The 15,250-nt window shown below is 46.0% G+C and overlaps 2 protein-coding genes across 4 annotated transcripts in view; both read right to left on the minus strand.

The window, feature by feature from the left end:
- Positions 1–24: 24 nt before the first annotated feature.
- Positions 25–6,915, minus strand: ADRM1 (ADRM1 26S proteasome ubiquitin receptor). Of its 2 annotated transcripts, XM_035547972.2 has the most exons (10): positions 6,822–6,915; positions 6,448–6,658; positions 6,091–6,207; positions 5,888–6,011; positions 5,394–5,480; positions 3,019–3,100; positions 2,557–2,786; positions 2,124–2,281; positions 964–1,066; positions 25–249 (listed from the first exon to the last, which is right to left on the minus strand). In XM_035547972.2, exons 2-10 carry the CDS (start codon positions 6,655–6,657, stop codon positions 143–145), a joined length of 1,218 nt encoding a protein of 405 aa, XP_035403865.1. In that variant the 5' UTR covers position 6,658; positions 6,822–6,915; the 3' UTR covers positions 25–142. The 2 variants fall into 2 exon arrangements, with proteins under 2 accessions (XP_035403865.1, XP_035403867.1); XM_035547974.2 differs by lacking the exon at positions 5,394–5,480.
- An 893-nt stretch (positions 6,916–7,808) lies between these two features.
- The window catches only part of OSBPL2 (oxysterol binding protein like 2), a 36,726-nt gene continuing 29,284 nt past the window's right edge, over positions 7,809–15,250 (minus strand). For both annotated transcript variants that reach the window (XM_035547968.2, XM_035547969.2), the window contains 4 exons: positions 13,225–13,353; positions 12,218–12,341; positions 11,507–11,597; positions 7,809–10,608 (listed from right to left, as the gene is read on the minus strand). In XM_035547968.2, coding sequence (XP_035403861.1) covers positions 10,506–10,608; positions 11,507–11,597; positions 12,218–12,341; positions 13,225–13,353 — 447 coding nt within the window. In that variant the 3' untranslated portion in view covers positions 7,809–10,505. The remainder of the gene's footprint in view (positions 10,609–11,506; positions 11,598–12,217; positions 12,342–13,224; positions 13,354–15,250) is intronic.

Below are 15,250 nucleotides of genomic sequence, written 5' to 3' on the forward strand. Positions count from 1 at the left end.
TAGACTGAGAAAACAAAAACAGTATGGCAGATAAAGAAAATTCCTTTATTTGTAGATTTATATAAGCATAATATGAAGTTAGTGATCCTACTGCAGTTGCTTAAGTTAGTATCTAGGATATCTGTAAGGAAGAGCAAATAACTTAATCTAAACTCATATCTTCCTCTTCATCTTTCTTGTCCTTAGAGTCTCCTTCCTTTTGGTCTGACTTCACACTGTTCTGCATTGCTTTGGCAAATGCTTCTACATCTAGAAGTTAAATACATTAGTTATTTAATTTCGCATTTTTCTGGGACAGAATTCATTGTCTGCATGAAGTTAAGAGTCATTAGTTGGAAAGCAAACCATTGCTTAATAGTGAGAGCCTATTAGCAGAGAAGAAAATGCTAACGCTCATTCACCATATAATGCACTTCTGGATTTATGCAATTTAAGCTTGTGTACAGGCAGCCTAAGCACTGAATTACTTCCATAATGGACTAGATTCTAAACATTCCTCAAGGAAAAGCGGTACTTTCCCCCTTTCCCAGTGCTAAAGGCCCTAGCTCTGAATTTAGTTTAGCTGAATCATTAATGACTCTCATTAAAAAAAAAAAAAAAAAAAAGTATTTCTAAACAAGCTGCCTGACCATCTCTGGTCACGTGTAGCCCTTTCAATAAAACGACCAGAAGGCTGCTCAGCACATCCCTCTGCAGAGCCCTGAATTCTCTAACTCCAAGCCTGACATCAGCACCGTGTCTGCTGCACAACGCCCAAGCCACTCGCCTTTTGAGTTCAGAACCAGCAGTGTAAGAGTCAGCTTTTGACAGTTACTCAGAATCATTACCTTTTGTATTCAAGGGCTACGTACGTGCAGTGCAAAAAAAAAAAAAATAAAAAAATAATCACAAAACACACACGCACAAAAAAGAAAGAAACAAACCCAACCACTTCATCACGGTCCCCACAGCAGCGGTACGTACCTCCTTTATTTGCTGCATCTACTGCCTCTGCGGGTAAGCCGAACTGACTCATTAGTGGGCCGAGCTGTCCTGAAGCTAAGGCAGCACTGAACATGCTCAATGCCTGCGAACAGGAGTCAAGAGCACCAAAACCACGCTTGCACCACGTTTCTCCGTCACCATGTGTCTGTGGCTACTGTGCAATAACCGAGTGAGGCCAGCGGTCCGTGGCCGTTTCCACACCCTGTTACGGACACTGACCACACGGCCCACCTGGGAGCAGCCTCTACCCTCTTTAGAACAAATAAACCAAAAAAAACAAACAAACAAAAACCAACCCAACAACCTACTGCACTGGGGCCAGGCCTGGAAATGCCTCCACACCACAGGCCCTGTGAGTATTTTGTAAGGAGGAGCAGTGTTCGTTCTTGAACAACTACGTGCCAGTAGGCACAAATTAACAAGCCGTACTGGACCGAGCAGGAAACAATCGCGGTGACGGAACCTCCTGGCACCCCAGCACGTGGCTGCCCCGCTTAGGTGCAGGATGTGCTGTCATCAGTTCGCTGATCAACAACAGCCCGCCTTTCTGAAGTCCTGTCTGCACAAGACTTGCCACAGTTTAAGCTAAAAACATTCTTTAGCCAGGGGAATTTTGCACACTGACAAATTTTAGTCACTTTAAATTCAAGCCGGCCTGTGGTACACCAGATTTAATCTGATCAGTAGGTCCAAATGGACACTCCTGGAATTAAATACTGGTGTTTCAGGAGGGAAACAGGGAAGCAGTGCTGTAAACATTCGCATCTCTTCCCTTCTATGTATTTGTTTTAATGACTGAACTTTAAAGGGACTGCTTACAATCCACTCTGACAGGCAATAGTGAATTTGCTGCTACTCTGCTGTCATTTGCCAGAGAGCATGTATATCCATGACAAAGGTAAAGCCCAAATCCAAAAGAAAGTAAAAAACCAAAAAACAAAAAACAAACCCTTTGTGATCTGCCCTTGGGTGGCCACGGGCAGGACAAACCAGCGCCCCACTAAATCGTGTCCCTCCCCACTTCCACCTCTACAGATCAAATTCCTGCTCCGAGCAGTGGCAGGGACCTAAAAAAGCCGGGCAGGATGAATCGTGACACACACGGGAGGAGGGAAGGAGACCTGCGCTCTGACCGCTACCTGCTGGAACTGCGGAGATGTCAGGGTGTTCTGGATCTCTTCTGCAGTCTGCGGCAGGGATTCCCCTGAGGGAAGGTAAGGCATCAGCCGCTCCTGAACTTCAGCGTTGGCCAGAATGGGAGCCATTATCTCGGGAGTCAGAACAGTTGCCAGGTCAACTAGGAAGAAAATAAATGGCTGGCTGTGAGACTACGGACAAACCCGCATCTTGTCACGTAAACAAAATGTTCCAGCGGAGTACTGAAACGCATTTAGCACGCTGCTGGCATCCTCCCTCCCTCTCTCAGTTCTGGAGCGAGGGTAAGATTCCTGAAGCAGCCAAGAAGATCAGCACTCAAAATAAATAAACATATAAACATTGAAGAGAGCTTTCAAACCAAGTTAGAACGGGACAGGACAGTAAAACAGCTCTGCCTGGCCAGAACACCGTTACCTTGCTGCCCTCCTGCTCCAGACGGCACATTCATGGTAGCTAGAATGTTCTGAAGGTCACTCAGCTGGATGGGCTGGGTCGGGCTCGTGGCCGAGCTGGTTCCGTTACCCGAACTTGGGACGGGGCTCGGGCTGGTCACGGAGGCAGCCGCAGGAACGGACGGGGCAGGCGTTACGCGTGTAGAAGAAGTCGTGGAAGATGGTGTCACAGCAGCTGACTGGCTGCGAGAGCTGGAAGGACAATTCGCGTGGAGTTAATGCCCTGCAAAAAGCAGTTCTGCCTCTTCTTTTCAAAAAGCTTCTTTTCAAACTACAATACAAATTAATACCCTCAGTTTAGCGAAGTAAGAAGCAGTCTTAATTCCCGTTACATTTTCCATTCAGTTGGCCACGATTCCTCCCAGGTAAGCAGCAACTTCACATGAGGAAGCTGTTACAGCCTGGGACCGAAGGGGCGCCCTACCTTGATGACGAGCTGCTGGTCGGGGGTCCCCCACTTCCAAGCAGACTAGCCAGCCCGGGACCTGTCAGCGCACCCAGCCCACCTTCCGCAAACACAAGAGAAGAACAGGTTTAGAGATTTTTTTTTTTCAGGTTTCCTGCACCTCTCTGGTCCAGAGAGGTCACTCTTGTACCTGAAAGGTTTTATTGCTAAAACAAAGGAGGAGGGGGGTGAAAAGAGCCCAGGCCAACCCCCACCCACCGCTCTGTAAATAAACAGCTCTCGTTTTCGGAGCTTGCATCCCCGTTAGAAACCTGCCTTACTCGCACGTTTTAGAAATTACTCGATTTCTGGATGTACACAAGGATGAAATGACTTCGGTTCGTGCCGTACACGCGTGACTGTTGTAACAGAGCTCTCTCTCTCTCCCTTTATCTGCTACGTTCCAAAAATCCAACCGGTCCCTAAACTTTAAAGCCAAGGCCCTCAGCACAAGACTGCAGAGGCAGCCTCTGAGGCACCACCGCTGTCTCCCCCCCACACCTGCAGTTTTTGCAGCTTCACACCTAACGCAGAGATACAGTGGCAGAAGCAAATGAGTCCTTAAACACCCCCCAGGCAGAGCCAAGCGAGAACAACCCCGCACAGGACTGAAGTGCTCCCAGGACGGTGATCGAGAAACGCAGCAGGAAACCAACACCAGACCCTCAGCCGACCGTCACATGCCAAGAAGTCAGAGCAGAGCCTCCTTCACCCACACCACGTCCAGCCACCAGGGAATTACTGCAGCACCCCGAACACCAGCTGAAGAGCTGGGGAGACGCTCGGCTCCTGGGTGCAGCGGAGCTGTCAGTGACCGACCGTCCCCTACAATTCCTCTGAGCCATAATCACCAAACGCTCCATTCACCACACGCCTTCCATTCGGTGCCTTGTCGCACCACGCCTGCTCAGACACACTTTTCTACTCTGCATTCATCGTCCAGCTCCTGGGACCTATCTGCAGGCACGGAGGGCAGAGCAGCAGCGCTGTCAGCGCCCCGACGAGCAGACCGCAGAACGCAGGCGGTCAGAGCAAGCACCAGCCGCCTGCCGGTCCTGGTGCGCTCCGTGCTTTGCACAGGACCGCTCCTCACGTGTGGAACCCAGCCCGCAGGGCCTGCCTTGTGCTCGCTCACACAGAGCTCCCACAGCAGCAGGGACACCGGGGCGAAACAAGCTAACCAGGCCGCACCGCGTGCTACTCTATCCAGCTCGGCCTTGCTCGGAAAAGTTTACCCAGGAGCTGCAATAGAAGCAAAGTCCCGAGAGATGCAAACCAGATGTCAGAGAACCAGATGCTACCCAGGGAAGAGATCCACACGGACTCACCGCAACCACTGTTTGCCGAGGCAAGCAGATGGTTCTGAGTTACGTGTCGAGCTGTCTTACGGCTAGATGTAAAGGGAAAGGAAGAAGAGCTGCTGAAAAAACGTGTTGAGAATAAGAGGAAGGAAGTTCCAGGAGTCATGTGAAGCTTCAAGAAGGAAGCAAGAAGGTCTTTTCCAAACACATCCTAGGAAGTCAGAATCTTTCAGCGCTAACGTTAGATTTGCATCTGAACATCCCACCAACGCCAGACCTGTATCTGAAGCTTGTAATTAATTACACTACTGCTAGATCCGCAAAAATGGACTTTGGAGCTTAAGCACAGAACCTCAGTCATTGCCACCTGCTAGGTATTCCTTTGCCTTCCGGGGTCTGATTTCTCAGTAACTGCTCCGCTGGCCTCGGAGCACGGGCAGCGCTGAGAACAGACCGCTGCGGTGACTCCAGCGCCACTATCGGGCCCTTTAGAAAAAGCAGAGCAGTGGTTCGAGCTCTCCCCAGAAGAGAAAGCCCTAAGCTGAGCCTTCCTCTTCTCACAACAGATTGCTGCAGGGCGGGTACGCGCCAACCTTCCTCCTGAACTCTGCTTTGCACGCAAATATTCACTGGATCAGAGACGATACGAGCAAGAGCCCACAGCTGGACAGCTGGGATGCTCACCCAGGAGCCCCTGGTTTTCAGTTCCTGCTCCAGTGAATATTTAGGAGGAAGAGGAAGGGGTTTAAAAACAAGAACAACAATAAAAAAAAAAAAAGGCAGAAGATTCAGCAGAGCAAGGAGCAGAGCCTACGTTCCTTGCAGACAGCACCCTAAGACGAGTGCCATCTGGAATTTGGTACCCCTCATTTCCTGCCCTTTTTTTTTTTTTTTTTGCCCCACAGCTCACGTTTGAGGCAGGGCCTTGCTGCTTTCTCACGTGAATGAAGCGCTATCCAAATCAATAGCACCACTTGAGAATATCGTCAGGTATAAGATTTAACCTGGCAGGAGAAAATACCATTTTGGCATAAAGATATTAAAGCATTTTACCAAGTCCTCCTAAGCCCGTTGGTCCGATCAGCTGCATGAGCTGGTTATGGCTCATGTTTCCAAGAAGGCTTTGCAAGCCACCCTCACCTAAAAACAAAAACATTCTGAAACACAACATATTCACAGAGGTTTTTTTCACAGCACTCCGGCTCAAACAGCAGGAGATTAATTGGCATCACATTCTGTATGGAAAAAACAGTTTCAAGTGTTTACTGATTCATGATGCTCATAAAAGATAAATGCAACTCGGCTTCGTAAAAAGGTAAGACTCCAGAGAATCTGCTGGGATCAAGCCCCTCCTTCTGGCAGTCTTAACTTTCAGCCGGCACCTATTACAACAGCGCAGTTTATTTTGCCAAAAGCACGTTTACACTTCTGGTATTAACATTGTCCCCAGCTCACCCTCCAAAGCTAGCAGGAATGTCTCCCTAAGGAGCTACAAGCGCTAATTCTAAACAAGGGCCTCGCGTGGAAGAGCAGGGAGCGGACTGTACCTCCTAACGCCGACAGCTCGTGGCCTCCGCTCGCGTTGCCACCCAAAGCACCGGGCATTGGGGGATTGTTGAGATACTCGTTCACTTTGCGGCAGTGCTCTTCGTCCTTGTCGGTCTTCGGTTCCTGCAAGGAAGCCGCTCTTGGTACAAGGCAAGCTGGCAGCGGTTTGCTCCCAGACCTTTACCATTTACCTCCCACAAACCTGCATCCAGAAGAAGAGCCGCTTGGATCCCGCCTTGAACTTCAATACGTACACGCGGCCGGTAGTGCACTGCGGCACCCTTTTGAACTCGCAGTCGTCGGGGAAAATGATCAAATCCTGGAAGAGGCGGCGGGAGGAAGGAACGGGCATTATAGGGAGCGCAGGGACGGTACTTCCAGCCTCCCCGAGCCCCCTGCCCTCCTCCCCGGCCTCCTCCCGTCCGTCCCAAAGCAGCGCGGCTCCGCCAGGCCCCGGGGACCCCCTCTCACCCCGGACCGCCTCAGGGAGCTCCCGGCGCGGTGCCGCGGGCCGAGGCCGGGCCGAGGCCGCCCCTCAGCGCCCCGGGGCCGCACTCACGTCCTCCACGGTGCCCGAGGCGCGGTCCTTCCAGCAGAAGTGGATGAGGGAGTCGTCGGTCTGCTGGATGTACACGAGCCCTTTCCGCTTGTCCGGCGTCACGGTGCTGCCCTTCAGCGCCATCTTCCCGGCGCGGAACTCCACCAGGTACTTGCTGGACGAGCCGCGGGAGCCCGGCACCAGGCTGGGGAACAGCGCGCCCGAGGACATCCTGCGGGCACGGGGGGGGGGGGGGGCGCTCAGGGACCCGGGACGAGGCCGCCCGGCCCCGCCGAGCCCCGCGGCCGCCCCTCAGGGCCCGGAGCCGCCTCAGGCCCCTCAGGGCCCGGCCCGGCCCGGCCCCGCTCCCCCTTCCCCCCCCCCCCCCCAGGTACCTGCCGCCGCCGCCGCCCTCAGGCCCCGCGCCGCTGCCGCTTCCTGCCCCGCGCGCCGGAAGCCCGCCCACAGCCGGGCGGGGCGGCCCCCCCCGGCCCCCCGCGGTTGGGCGGCGCGGCTGTCACTCAGCCGGCGGCCCGCCCCTCCCCCGCCTGCTGTGTCATCACGGCGGGAAGATGGCGGCGGTTCCCCCCCGCCCCCCCCCGCCGAGGGGCCGCGCGGCCCTGGGCGGAGTTGTATGGAAACAGAGCTGTGTGTGACAGAGATGCGTACCGACAGCCGTTAAATAAAAGTCAATAAAATTCCGTTTATTAAAAATAAATCCCACTCAGAAAGCGTCTGTGGGGTGCACGGGGCCAGGCAGTCCGTGGCCAAGGGGTTGAGGCCTGTGGTAACACCGCTGGGAGGCGGTTACCTGAGCAATGGGGGGAGAGCTTTTCTTTTTTTTCCTTCCAACAGCAGGTTTCAAATCGATGAGAAATGGGTTTCAGTTACTAACCAGCAGTAAATACCGCCATTTAGTCCTGTTTCCTTTTCCTGGTTAATTTGGGGTACATACTTCCCATCTGCGTTAATTGGGGTACCAACAATTCCATAAGAGGCTGATGTTTGGAAGAAGCTGCTCCCAACCTGCAGTATGACATCGCCTCAAAGACACAAGTCAAAAGCCACACAGTTAATTTTTTCCTCCTACCACAACTCAGCCAAAGCCCCGGCCCTGGGCACGTCCCCGGACAGGGGGCACAAATCACCACAAATTGCCCCGCACCACGGGGGCTGCTCTCGCCCCTCACCTCACCGGTCCCCTGCAGGACTCCACAGGGGGTGTCCCAAGCTGCGATTTAAATCGCCTTTTGTCTGATAGCATCACGGTGATAACAAAAAGGGACCCGGCCATGGCCGAGCAGCAAAGCCAGAGCGATCTCCGACAGTTTTCTTGCCCTAGAACGCGAGTCTCACTTCACAAAAACCTCTCTCTCACCACCTAGAGGCCCAAAGGGAATTAAGTATTTATTATAATCTCTTTCTAGATGGTTTCTCTACATAGTTGTATTAACATATACTAACACATTTATCTTATATACAGTGTTTAATCAAGTTATAAAAGTGACATTCTTTTAAAAGGTGCAAAGTTATTAAAGTTTTGACATGTAAACTACTGAGGCGAGATCTGCATTTAAAATAAAACTTTTTCACTTTCAGAGCAATCACAACGTGGTTTAGGCATCCCAGGGCTAGCCAGGCATAAATTTGTTGGCAGCAATGAGAAAATACTTTGTTAATGTTTTCGATGAAGAACAATAAATTAAAAGAACAGACTTGGAACCAATCTGAAATTTCACTAAACATTACACTAAGGGAAGAGGAGAAAGGGGTAAAGACATAACTAAAGAAGTGTTCTTATTTTAGAAAACTTTCCAGTTCATTTTTTAAATTCCATGAAAATTCTATACTGAAGTTTTGATTAAACGTTGTTACAATTGTCTCTGGTTTTGCATAATGAAAGGGGTTTAGGTCTTTGAATTAGAATTATAACCTAGAGGAGAGAGATGCTAACCTGCACGTTCCTTCTTAAAACCAGAGTATTTCTTTAGCAATTACTCTACTTTTTTTCCATTCTGATAATTCTATTTATATGTATTGTTTTAGAAACATGACTCAAACTTTAAACATATTATTTAGTTCAAGCAAGTTTTAAACTCCCAGAAGATGTTAAACTGGCTTAAACTGTGAATCTTTTCAATCCTCATCTAATATAAATGGTTCACCAGTCAGCCTGCAGAGAGTCTGCAAGGAGGATTACAGTGCTTGGAACAGTCATTAAAATCCATTTTTTATAAAAAGGATGAAAGTGTTTTTATGCTGTCCCATACAGATCAGCAAGGTCTTTTTAAAAGTGTCTATGCATTTATTAGGAGCAAATACAAACTTACTGTCTATGCCTTATTACCATGTCTAGCTTGTGTGTTTGAAAAACTTGCAATCAGCTCAAAGCACAATTTCTGGCAACACAATAAAGTTGCCATGAGCACGTTCAGATTCGGCCCTTTTTGGGAATCTTACAATTTTGGGGAATTTTACAATTTCTCCCATTTTTCCAATGAGGAAGACAATGAAATCCCCCAAATTTAAGGTTAATCCAATCATTAGATGCATACATTGAGACAAAAGTGTTTCTCTGTACGTTCATTTCCTTCTGCTTTCTAATCCTGTAGCTAGGATAGAAGAACAATCTACTCTTTGGATGAAGCCACAAACATGTTTAGGCATCAGTTGGATTGATTCTTCCACAAATTCCTCAAGGTGCTGATGCTTAACACCAGCAATTACTGAATTTTACCGTAAATCTAACAGTAGTGTAGCCACTTTCCATTTTTGCCTAGTTACTCGATTAGAAGCTTTCATAAAAAGAACAAGCAACCATAGGATTAGTTTTAATTACTGGACCTAATTTTTCAAGCCTCCTTTCCCCCTCTCCCCCCCCCCCCCCCAAGAAATGTACCACTTTGAAAGAAAATGAATGCATCAGTTCAGTAATTGATCTGTAGCTCAGTTATGTCCAATATTATGTGGCTTCGATGTTTCGATATGGAACAAAAAAATCCCACTTTTATGCCATCACGTGCTCACAGAAAATGTGTAAAAGGTATAACTATGCCACAGCTTTAAATTGATTCTGCTTTTTCACAATGTACAAAACAGACATGACCTAATAAAGAAAAACATGCAAACAAAAACATCCTGGAAATATGAACCTGTGTGGATATATATACCAAGTGCTTCCAAATAAAAGTTTAGTCTAGAAGCGTACACAGTGCCAAAGCTGCCAAAAGTAGTGCGGAAGATCTAAGCCTCCAAGTGGTAGCAAGCAATATATTTTACATTGTAACCACCTCTACATTCCTACAATTGCTTCTGAAGCTTCTCTTATTTTAAGAACAGCATTTGACTTCAGAAAAAGCACACAATTTTTAATGCACCTTTCTCTTCTCTTAACATATATTTTTATGTAATTTTATCACAGGTATACAGTTTAATGCTCACAGTGTCCAAAAATTGTGAAGACTCTGTAACAGACAACTACAGTTTGAGAAGCTAAAGTTGTTTCTTGTTTCTCCAAGTCTTTGAATTATTAAATCATATTGAGAGAGAGGGGCCAGAAGCTCCAATCCCCATATAGTGCTACATACCGTATGAGAGTTTCACATGCATCTCTTCATGGGGAACAGTACTAGATTTTATCACGTTGGTACCATATTAACGTTTCATCCCTGCTCCAAGTTCAGAAGACTTCAGATTCTTCACTATTGTACTAAGTAAAGAGGATATTATCTCTATTTTATTAAAGTTACACAGTTTTCAAGGATGTTATGAGCTCTACCAGATACAGCATACCTTCCTGACAAAAATGAGAGGGGAAAAAAAATGAAGAACCAAAGGTCCCTTTAAAAATTAGTGAAAACATGATGATTTCAGGTGCAGCTTTACGGGAAGAACGCAACAGTATTTAAATATTTGGCAATCCAACATTAGTGATAATTAAATCCTTGATTGTTGACTGATAGATGTTTTGTTAAAATTTGCTTAGAAAAGCTGGTTTTTGCTATTAACAAAACCAGAATAACTGGCTTAGAATGAAATCTAGTGATGTCCAGATGAGATGAGCAATTGGTTCCATAATTTCAGTATATGTCTGGACAGTCTGAGAAATTTCTATCAAAATAGCCACCTGAGTACAGCCAATCTGAAGTCCCAGTGTATGGGTTAGTGCCTTGATGAAACCATCTGTGAAAAAAATAATAAAAAGAAGGCAAACTGTTAGAAGAGCAGAAAAAAACAAACACGATTTTGTTTCTTTCACAAGAACACTGTTAGAAGACACTGATATTTCTTACTGTGAAAAAATTACCTCCAGAAATTTTCCAAACATGAAAAATAAGGCATTAAACTTCCCACATTTTCAAAGGTATTAACTGGAATTAGTCTGTTCCCCAGGCTTTGGGAACAGAATGCTGAATTCCATGAGATCATGGGAGCAACCCAGAGTTCTTGCCTTTGAAGGGGACACCTGCAGCAACTGGCCTTGAGTGTACACCTTACTGTACAGCACTGGCTTCTGAGAAAAACAGCCAGAAGGAATGGGAGCCAAATCACGCGTCACTGCGATGCACTCTATGACTGAGAAATCACTTAAATATGCAACAAAAAGAGCAATTTCTGAAGTAACCAAGCCAAGAAGTCCGAAGAGTTTGATAGTAAAAGGTCCTAGAGGACGTTACTCAACTTCCAAAAGCTGGACAGAAATTGGTTAAAGGAGAGATGAGACTTAACTTTTTATTAATTCTAACAGAAAAGATGACCTCTGTAGGCTTTAGAACAAAAAAAACAAACAAACAAAAAAAAAAACACAACCAACCAACCAAAAAAACCAACAAGCCAGCATTACCAGTTACTTATGACAGGTCGCAGCATTTATTATAAAATAATTTCTCTAGGACGAAATTATCAGCAATTTTGCCTTCCAGCTACATTATTTAAATGTTGACCCAGCAAATGCTTTAAGTGACATTACAAATTGTGCTGTCATGAAAGAAATCAAACACACGTTGTCTTGAATAAAAACATTTCAGGCAACAAAATCACACCATTCCAAGCAGTAAATGCCCAACTCCCTCCTCCTTACCGTGTCTGCCACTCCACTTCGTCTTTTGCACGCTCCTTGCGAGCAGCTCTTTGTTTCTCTTCTAGTCTCTCTTTTTCTTTGCTAGCCACATCTAGCAAACATTTCAATGGGAACAGGTTATTTAGTAAAATTGAAACAAAAAAAGGCAGAAAAAAATGGGAAAGACTACAGAGAAATAAAATACAGCTCATTTAAACAAGAGAAGCCATTCGCTGTACACAATCTCAGTCCACAATGACAACTGCAGGTAGCAAATCTAATACTGTCATTTCAGAGAAGTTGTGACTAGAGAGTACAAACTGAAATTATGGCCTTTTATCTTTCAGAAATACTGCACCCAGGCACCAGGGAAGAATTTAATCTACAATGCGCATAACAGTGCTTTTTCCACTACTTCATCATGTGTTCTTCCCGACAAACGTGAGAGCAAGACAGCAGGTCTGGCAGTTTTCCCCAAGTAAAGAAACCTGCAAACACACCGTAACCTAGGACAGCAGTCTCGGGATCCCTCTTGGACACACTTGCTCTCCCAGGCATTTCAGAGAGAAAACAGACACTGCACATTGTTCAAAAACATACTCGCTAGCACAGAATGAAAAAAAGTTAAGGCTGCTCTGGGAATGAGAAACTGAGGACAGTGTTCCTATATCCCTTCGGTCATCCCCCCCAAATTTTAGTGATGTTAAAATATTTCCTCCACCAAACACATACCCATGTTTCCGTTTTCCATATTTCTGATATCTGGACGTAGCCGACAGTCGGTGGGAGCTAATATTGCTTCCATGCCTTTTTCTAGTTCATTGAGACTCACGGCAAAACTGGTGAAATTGTACATCTTAAAAGCAAATTAAATACAGGTTATTTTGGCAAAGCAGCAGTACGTTTCCTATACCAAATGGACACAACAAAGCTTCTAAGAGAAATTATTGAGTCAAACCTTTTCCCACTGGCTACCCTGAAAGCGAGTTTAGGTGCAAACCAAACTGCTTTTTTTAATTTTTTTTTTAAGTGGAGAGAAGGCAGGAGCAACAAGGAAGGGCAGAAGGGAATGGAAATCACACCTTTCATTTCTTATGCAGTCTTTGCTGCAGAGGATCAAGATACATTTTCCTCATGCTTGATATTTCGTACCATGATTTAAAAAAAAAAAAATAATCCACACCCAAAACTAAAAAAGCAGGTCCTTTTTCTCCGGAAAGCAGACATCCTTTCATTCATTCATTTCAGAGGACAACATTCTGGGCTTTTTCAAAGACAACAGCTAAATCTCTATGCACCCATTTGCGCAATTCCCAAAAAAGTCTACTTGAAACTATTTAAGTTAATAGCCAGATGCACAGCTACTGCACGTTTTGTAAGCCTGTCTCCCAACGGCAGGGTCAGCAGAAGGGAACGTGCACCCATACTTTAGCCACTCCAGGTGCAAAGGTCTTGACAGATTAGACAGGCTAACAAATGACCCCAAACTCCACCCTGAAGCAGCTGCAGGCAGATCATGCATTCTCTGTCTCCTTCGACATAGGAGTGATGCTTTCAGCACAGGGGTGAAGCAGACAGCTTGCTGCGGTTTAATTTTGCTGCTGCAGCAAGAACTGCCAGGATGTGTCAATAAGCATGCCACAGCTAGACACCTGTACAGGGTTTCCTTTGAACATTGCTCATGTTCCCTGGGATGAGTCACTACTAATAGGAACACACAGACTGATTGAAACAGTTACCTGCGATGAGTTTGGTGGTCTACAATTTATCCTCCAAAGCAATTTACTGCCTGGCACAAACTGCACGGTGTCTTGAACTTCTGGCATATCATCAGCCTCATCATTTTCAGATTTAATAACATCTTCACTCTGAAACAGAGATAACGTTTGGCAGGGGAACAGAGGGAAATTAGATAGTTTCATCTAGAGTTCTACAGAGTGACTGCTGGAGAACGCGTTCAAATTTGAGATGCTACTCTCTCTCCTGAACTTCTGCCTCACCCTTCACGTTTGCTTTTCCTCATTCTTTATACTGTTCCTCCAACTTTGATCTTAACGTCTTGCTCCTGACACAGAATAGTCTCCCACCACCTATGTACAGCTTCATCATCCATTAAAAAAAACATAACAGTGATGTCTTTCAGAAATTAGAAAGCTCCCCTCCTATCCCATACCATAGCTTTTGTCTAACTACTAATTTTGCCTATTACTTCCTCATGTTTAGATGAGTCAAGGCAGCAGTTTAAACCAGTTCTCATAATGGCATAAGAAAGATACACAGCACACGCGTGCTTTTGGGTATTGCTCCATCACTTGCAAAAGATTTGGATGGGTGACTGAAAAACAGATACGCTCTTGTTCCAATCTGATTTTCTATGATGCAGATTCTATTAGCAGTTATCACTGCCAGTGTTCTCACTATGAAGACTTGGTACTTAAGTTTAAAAACACGGTGTCTCTCTCTCCAAGTTCCTTTGTTACCAGACGCACTGCTATAATCCATAAAATCAAATGCAACATTCTTCAGCAGGCAGCTCTCAGAAGACCAAGTCACAGCAGACCTGTTCCCAGCTCCCTTTCCTTGCACAAAACGGAAGGACAACAGAAGAGTGGGCTTGCAGCTCATCTAGGAATGCAGTGATTTCTTAGGCTTCGAAACACAGGAAAGCCTTTTTATCCCCACACTCCAGGTCACATACGCATCTCAGAAGCTACTTGGACCTTTAAGAGTGTCATTGGAAAAGACAATTATGTCCTTGTAGATGATTCCCACTGTCACTCACAGCTGCTGACTTCTGCCTAAGACCTTCACTACAGCTCTCTGCTACCAAGTGAGCCTTTACAGGACCCTCTGACATTAATGCAGGCTGACATTCTAACACTGGTTTTACTTCTACTTATTTTTCTTATTCTTTTCTTGGAGTAGCTGCCACTTAAAATTTCCTACTGTTCTTGGTGCCCCCATGGAGGCAGAATAATTAATTCCCAAAACTAGGTGCTTAACGTGACAGAAGGCCTCACCAATTCCATCTATTTCAACCTAAAACAAGCCACTTTTTCACATCAGGACTCACACCTCACCTCAGTGCATTTACATTAATGCATGTGCTGCCTAAATTGCACTAAGAACTCAACAGCTAAAAAGAAAAAAATATATATTTTCCATGGTTCTGGCCAGCATTCCCATTCTCGGTGCTACAGTTAAAGAAAGCCGTGTGTCAGGACGGGCAATCTCATCGGGCTGGACTGTCATTTCAAAATGTTGCATGGGGGTGGAAAACAGAATGAAGAGTTTTATTTTATCACCTCACTATTTTTATTCCACTGTTCACTCCACAGACCTCAATCACTTTTGTTCTGGCTTTAGCTATTTTAGGAAGAAAATACGATCTGGTTCTGTAAGCAGTTAGAGGAAAGAAAGAGGCTGCACACAGCACGAACACAGCGGAAAATAACATCTTCCTTGTAAAGCTGAAAAGCAAGCAGAGCACACACAAATTAAGCATTCTCTCTGCACAGGATCAGGCCAAACAACACGAGCTGTCAAGCTGTACCACCAGATGTGTTTTCACCTACTTGAACTGCACAGACCACAGACCACTGGGCAGCTTCCCCCACCTACCTGAAAACCTATTTTCTGCATATTCGGTTCCTGCCATCAGCCTGAACCAGAGGAGAATCTGACTGTCTTAGCTCACAGCCATGTTGTGAGAGTTCAGAGGCTTTCACCATGAGAAAAGATTTAAAACCACAACAACCAGAAGAG

This window comes from Cygnus atratus, chromosome 16 (assembly GCF_013377495.2).
Source record: "Cygnus atratus isolate AKBS03 ecotype Queensland, Australia chromosome 16, CAtr_DNAZoo_HiC_assembly, whole genome shotgun sequence".
In the NCBI taxonomy this organism is placed as follows: Eukaryota; Metazoa; Chordata; class Aves; order Anseriformes; family Anatidae; genus Cygnus; species Cygnus atratus.

Coding starts and splice junctions, on each gene's coding strand:
- ADRM1 (XM_035547972.2), bottom strand. CDS start 6,657: ATGTCCTCGGGCGCGCTGTTCCCCAGCCTGGTGCCGGGCTCCCGCGGC. Junction 3,101..5,393: donor AACGGGCTTAGGAGGACTTG/GTAAAATGCTTT, acceptor TGTTTGCGGAAG/GTGGGCTGGGTGCGCTGACA. Junction 2,787..3,018: donor ACCAGCAGCTCGTCATCAAG/GTAGGGCGCCCC, acceptor TTGTCCTTCCAG/CTCTCGCAGCCAGTCAGCTG.